At 30.3% G+C, this 7,205-nt stretch overlaps 1 protein-coding gene across 5 annotated transcripts; it reads right to left on the bottom strand.

Annotated features, from left to right (window-relative positions):
- LOC109332906 (probable ubiquitin-conjugating enzyme E2 33) lies at positions 944-4,477 on the bottom strand. 5 transcript variants are annotated; one of them, XM_019568081.1, is made up of 11 exons: positions 4,299-4,469; positions 3,325-3,482; positions 2,974-3,028; positions 2,783-2,821; positions 2,582-2,645; positions 2,426-2,487; positions 2,280-2,319; positions 2,065-2,092; positions 1,530-1,621; positions 1,101-1,412; positions 944-1,015 (listed from the first exon to the last, which is right to left on the bottom strand). In XM_019568081.1, exons 2-10 carry the CDS (start codon positions 3,379-3,381, stop codon positions 1,142-1,144), a joined length of 708 nt encoding a protein of 235 aa, XP_019423626.1. In that variant the 5' UTR covers positions 3,382-3,482; positions 4,299-4,469; the 3' UTR covers positions 944-1,015; positions 1,101-1,141. The 5 variants fall into 5 exon arrangements, with proteins under 5 accessions (XP_019423626.1, XP_019423609.1, XP_019423599.1 ...); XM_019568064.1 differs by lacking the exon at positions 944-1,015 and having other exon boundaries at positions 1,036-1,412; positions 3,325-3,485; positions 4,303-4,477; XM_019568054.1 differs by lacking the exon at positions 944-1,015 and having other exon boundaries at positions 1,036-1,412.

Genomic DNA, 7,205 nt, shown 5'->3' with positions numbered 1-7,205 from the left:
ATCAATCATTAATTAATATTAAATTATTATTAACATATAAAATATATAATATATAAAAAGTAGGAAGAAAAATATGTGAGGAGGAGGTGACATGAAGGAAAAAAATGTAAGGAGAAAGTGACATGTGACATGAGGGAAGGAGAAAGTGACATGTGGCATGAGGGAAGGAGAAAATGACATGTGGCATGAGGGTGTTTTTTTATTATATTGTTAATAGATAGATGTATCTCCTCATACCAGGACATGAGATAATTTATCTCCTTCATCAATAAAAGTATGACAGATGTACTATTTTGTTTAATTTTAAAAATATTTTTATAGAAAATGATGAAACATGTTATAATTTCACTTGCAGGAGAAAATAATTTATCTCATTATACTAGGATATACTAGGAAACAATATCAATAATTATTATTGTTATTGATATTATTACTAAAAATATAAAAAAAGAATTTTGGGACATAAGTATAAATAAATTTAGTCTAACGATTTAATTAGAAAATTTAAATTTCATGATCCAATTACAAATGGTTTTAAAGTTTAGAGACCTAATTATAATTTTTTAAAGTTTAGGGACCTATTTAAAATTCCTAAATGATTTTGTGAATTGGTGAGAATGGAACCTACCGAGAACATGTGCTTCATCATTCGAAAAATAGGTCAAGAAATACCTGACCTCTTTGTAGGAACAAAATCAATGACCAGAGCCCCTGATTGGATAGGATAAGCAAGGGCCAAGTTTTGAGGCACTCTATTTCATGCTGATTGGGTTGGTGCTCTTTTTTTTGGGTATAATAACTAAGGTATTGACCCACTCTACGGGTAAAATACTAATATCTTTCAAAATGCGTAACTGTCACCCCCAACAAATATTACGCATAGAAATTGAATCGAACCGTTAGATATGGGGGATCTAGTGGGCCCTCACAAACCTCAAACAAAGAGTCAGAGGAGCACATCACAAGATTCAAGCATGCAATTTTTTACCATTTTATTACCAGGAAGCCAACATTTCAAAACCAGAACATATAAATCCTGTTAGGCACAACAAAACCTAAGCAGAACATATAAATCCTGTTAGGCACAACATTTTATGGACCCTTGCACCCCATAAATATATTCTTTGCCTATCTATGGCTTTCATAACAGCTGAAGCAGAGGCAATGCCATTACCACCCCAAAGATGCATATGAGTAAGAACATCATCCAAGTCGGAGATGGTTGTCTTTTGTTTCTCCTCAAATCCTTCAACCTATCTACTCTTTTCACGTCCTCCGTCAAATCTAAAACCTTTTCTGGTGCCGGCCTTGTATTTTCATCGATAGACATCTTCGGTGATACCCGCTCAGAAGCAAGTTGCTGTTCTTTGTATTTCTCCACATACTCAGGGAACATTTTCCTGAATGTTGCACTGTACAGAAAATTCAAAATTATAAAATCTGACCACTGTGAGTGAAATTAGCAATTGCTGAGATGACAACTTCTATCATGATTCATGAATACTTGAATAGCTGATGCAATCACTTACTTCTTGCAATTGAAAGCAAGGGAAGATTTTGCAAGATGCTGCTTCTCAGCAGTAGTGGTATTCACACTGCCAGTGGTAGGACTATTGTCCATCTGCAAAAGATCAAGTCCATCAAAAACCAAATGTACTCCGGAAAGCACCACACGCACGGTGAAGTATAAACTATTGAAGAAAAAATGGTCGTCTAGAGCACGACGCTCCCACTTAGTGTGGTTTGGAGAGGATAAATGTTTCTAACCTTACCTTCCAAGTGGCGAGACTATTTCTAGGATCTGAGTCACAAGGCAGCAATAGTACCATTGTGCCGAGGTTCACCCTCCGGTAAAGTATCAACTAAAGACAACTAAAATTATATAGGGTACTAAATGGATTCTATTAGCAGGTACATTTGGAAAATGGGGTATGGGGGTGAGGGGTGTTATCAGTATGCTAGAGTGGAAAGCGCATTAGACAAGACAGATCTTTTGATAAAAGACCATAGGAGATGGAAAAAGCTAGATTTAATTAGAATATGAAGAAGCTACAACATACTCACCATGAATGAAAGAAGCCCTGTAAGTATGCTGCATTCATATTTCATAAATTGGAAATATCAGTAAAGTATAAAGCAATAATGTACATTAACTGTTTCTCTCAAGATGCCAATTACTTATGTAAAAGCATATAAGCACATTTCAAAAGTAAAGCACAAATTTGAAACAAACCAGATTAATGCAAAAAAAGAAACTTAATATTTTGAATCAAACTGACCTTGATGCAGACCACATAGGATTCCAACTTTCTGGATGAACTGCAAAAGCAGCAAAACCGACACAAATGTTTAATTGCAATAAAAATGGGTTAATCGTGAATCATGATACTAGTTCATTTGCGCTTGAAAAGATAAACTGACTTACAATCACTCATGGACAAGCAGATCTTTTTCTGTGTCATGAACCGCCCATTAGGTGTAGTCATGCTATATGAAACATAGCATACACTTAGGCAATATATTGATGAACTATTATAATTGAAATTGAAACTGAAAAGGAAACTGTGGGAAGAAGAATAACCTGATTCCAGGAGGTTTATATGGATATTCAGGAGGAAATTTGATCTTTCCGTAGTAATAACCACCTAAAAATAGGATAAACAAAACGTAAATAAAATATATTGATATAGAAATTCATAAATTGAGATATTTCATGAAGGCAAAGCAAAATGGGACTAGAGCTGTGAAATATCAATGGCCACAAACTGCTAAATTAATAAACCTGCAAATGGTGTTCCTTCACTTCCCTCCAACACATAATCTGAGATATCAACAGAGAAATTAAAATTAAGTAGCTGTAGCACAATATGAGAGCACAAGACATCAACTAGCTAAAAGTCTATTGTTAAAAAAATTGGAAGGCTCATCTAGCAAAACAAAATATGAAGAGGTAACAGTCAAAAACAAACTTACGCCACTCGAGAATATCATTTGGCGAAGGACGAGCCACAACATGGGAAACTGGCTCCTGACAATTCAACAATTAAATTAAGCACTATACATACAATAATTTACTTTCCTGATTTTTAAAACAGAATAAAGGAAAACTTCATGTCAAGTTGTCAACCAATAACATGGGCCCAAATAATCCACCACATAAAAGAAAATTATATTAGGATGCCTATAAACTAATGGAAGATGCAGAAGTTATCAGATAATAGACATACACTGGTCACGACATGTAAACAGCAGAAATGAAATACATAGAGGGAAAATAGAATAGTGGAAGTGGAACACAATCTAGAGCAAAGAAATAATATGTACTTTACAAAGAGCTCTATATTCCTTCTGAAGACGCTTTACGCATGCTTTCTCTGCCATCCAAAGAGTTCCGAACAGAATCAAGAACAAGGCCCACCTTCACTGTAATTAATTTCTTCAAGCAACTTTTGTTACCTGCTAAGCATTGAATAACAACATACCTATAACAATAAACAAATAGAAGATAAAATAAAGAAAATCAGAACGAGGAAGAAACCATCATCGGTAAATAGTAGAAGAGAAGGGAGCCAAATTTTTTACTGGGTAAGATACAAAGATAGAGAAGAGAGACAAGCAGTCACACATACACAATGTAACTTATCAGCAGAGTCAATTCAAAGACACTGGGAATTCAGTCACAGGCTCATATAACTGTATAAATATCATATGCACTATGTAATATTGGAACTGGTGGAAGTTGAGAAGGTGAATTATCAAAATCAGAACTTTTATCTCAAAATATTAAATCACTTCAACTTCCAACCAGTAACTAGAAGCACAAATAAGGCATATAGCAGAACCCAACCAACTTAAATGGAAAGCAGGTCCATTTGCTTAGTTTTTTAATTTTCTTAAAGAAAAATTATTTGAACAAAAAAATCACTTGTGACACTTGCACATTACGTGCTTGGTTGAGATTTTACAAACAAAAAAATAAAGCAGAAACTGGACCAAAATGCTTAAATTCAGAATTTTTTTCATAAGCTATATGTTTTGGCTTACTAAAAAGTATTTTTTGGTAGAATCACTTTTCTTAATTAAGCCTATACAAATGGGCCCTAAATAACAGAATTTTCCCTCTTTTCTTAATAAACAACACACCCGGATCCAAACAATCGAAAGGAAATTTTTGCATTGGGTAATGCATTCCCTATGGAAAAAAGTAAGAATTCTAAAATAAGTATGATAAAAAACAAAGAGTGATGAAATAACAAAAAATGTAAACCTAAAACGGGATTGGAAAAAAAGGAAATTACCTAAAAAGGTTGAAGTTTTGTAAAAGAGTTCATGTTCCAAGAGATAATTGAGGTTCCAAAATGGTGGAATTGAAAGAGTAAAGAGAATATACAATGGGATTTGGGGTTTTAGCGTTTCCGAACAGAATGTGAATGGCACTCGCACCGTTTAAAACGGCAGCGTTTAAAACCACAACAAAAAGTGTTTTTAGTTCTTCCGCTTCTTGTATCATTATTATGAAGAAATAAATTGTAGAATATTCTTTAAGTTTAGAGAGAAAAAAAGATAATTTATTATTTTCTATAAAATATTTAAAAAATAAATAAAATAGCACACATGTTATATTTCTAGAGAAAAATATATACAATAAATGTATTAGTTTTATACATAATTATTACACCACTTATCATTTATGTTTAAAAATTATTGATTATTAAAATTCAAAACAAATCAAGATAATATAAAATATTTATTATCTCTTTAAGATGAATTGTGGGGTAGAGTGCTACTGCATCACTCACATAAAGTGGATAAACATGTAATAATTAATATAAAATATATTTTTTAAAGTTAAGTTGTGTGGTGGACAGGAATGTTGTTGCCTAACTCAATTAAAAATGAATAAATGCTTAATTAATAAAATCTACCACTTTAAATTGAGTTGTGGTTTGGAGATGACTCATGTTATTAAAATATCTTAAAGTGGATAGACAAAGAATAATTGCTCAATCATTATATTTATATATGGTGAGATTATAATATGTGAGATTATAATATGTTTATGTATGTGTAAGATAAAAAGATTGTTTTTTACATAGTAAATTATAGAAAAGAGTATGATGTTATTTATTTATGTTATGATTATTTTGGTTATTTTTTACACTATTTTAAATATATTTTTTTAATATTTATCATCATATATATACTTTACTATATTTTTATAATTTTTAATATTGCATAACAAAAGGCAAAAATATATATTAAAATAAAATGCAATAGAAAAAACAATATCAATATTAAAAACAACATGACCCACAAATAAATAGAAGTTGTTAAACTTCTAGAGTAAATTACAAAAAAAAATATGAAGTTATTTTTCTTATGTGATCATTTTTTTTGTTTTCACATATTTTTTTAATATACATAATTTTATATTTACCATCATATATATATTTTACTTAAAAACATGCATTTTTTAAGTATACATTTTTTATCATCATAATATTTTGTAACTTTTATTACTTCATTATAAAAGTCAAAAAATTTAAAATAAAAGACAATATAAGAATCAATATCAATATTTAAAAAAAACATGACACATATTTATAATATAGAGTTTGGTGAAAGAGTAAATGAAAAGGGAGATAATATTGAAAGTAGGGGTAAAATGAGAATTGACATTTCAATAGAAAAAATAAGTAAACTTTGAAATAAACAACCCATGGTGAATGAACTTCCATTTTTGGCTTATTTTTCCACAAAAATAACTAAGTTTATAATCTGGATAGTTTACCAAATATGCTTATGTTACAAGTTTAAGCTTGTTTTTCAAAAAAATAAGCAAAAATTGTAAACTTTAACTCATACCAAACATGCACTATGTAATATTGAACTTTCCATTGTACCATACATAAAAGTAAGATGAACTAATGTCAAAGAAAAAAACATTTGTTTTAATAAAATTTTAAGGGTATAAAATTTTATACTGTTAGCGAGTGTATCATTTTAATACAGATGACATTGTATTAGTTCATTCCTCGATCTATAATTGAGTCTCGAGTTCATAAATCAAGTTTAAAGACCATATTTTTCAATTGAGTATATAAAAGAGAGTTTCTTATGTTTTAACCGCAAAAGCACAGTGGCTATTCTAAATGTTTTTGGGCGAGATCGAAATCGACTTCACCCCTTCCTAAGTCGTAAAGTCAATTTTGAACTGAAAATCGGGTCGTGACATATACATTACATTGTCTAACCATATAGGGGAGATGCGTGAAATCTTTTTAAAAAAAATGGTATATGAGTGTAATTAACTCAAACTTCAATGCTGATGTAATTAAGTTAAACTCCAATATATGTTGGTATAATTTACTCTTAATTAATTAATTACACATTATTTATAATAAATTGATCATTTGTAGATTTGTATATAGAGTTTGATTATGAAATCACTCTTCTCCTTTTGTATTTAAGCAACATCTTCTTAGAATTATTGATGCATTTTGTAACAAACTAAAAGTAATAAAGAAACATTGACTTTTATACTATTTGGACTTGAGTTCATAGTATATATCATATCTTCTGGAAATCTTGTGTGAGAATAAACAAAGTTGTATTATTTCTTCTGTATGACCATTGTCATTAGCAGATATATTTGTTCGTAAAATAAATGACAGTTCATAAGTATTCAGAAACTCAAAGTTGAAGTCAATCTTAGTATACTTTATTTTATCACCAACATACTACTTAAATTAGTTGTTTCTAACGATATAAGGCTAGAAGGAAGTCATGATTTAAGTGAAACAATACTGCATGAATTATTATTTTGTTATTATTATTTTAATATTCATTGGAGATGACTAAAGATAGTGTAGGCAACTCGAGATTTAATAAAAAAATATATTTTATATAAAAAACTAATAATTTTGTAACGCCCCGAAAAATACTTCTCAAAAACATTGCGGAAAAATGGGTAAAATTTTTTTTTTGAAATGGGGATGTATGAAATTGTTTCCTTTTAAAACCTTCCTTTTCCGGGACATCACTTTAAGTAACTCAAATGCGGAAAATCAACTTATCGTTATCGAATGATAACTTAACCTGATTCACAATTTCCTGAATAACACAATGCATATAAACGGTTAAGTCATCTTTAGTTCATACAAACTAAATCAAAGGCGGAAACTACATCGCCACTAACATATACA

Source organism: Lupinus angustifolius, chromosome LG02 (assembly GCF_001865875.1).
Source record: "Lupinus angustifolius cultivar Tanjil chromosome LG02, LupAngTanjil_v1.0, whole genome shotgun sequence".
Classification (NCBI taxonomy): Eukaryota; Viridiplantae; Streptophyta; class Magnoliopsida; order Fabales; family Fabaceae; genus Lupinus; species Lupinus angustifolius.
This window is presented reverse-complemented; position numbering and strand designations above follow the sequence as displayed.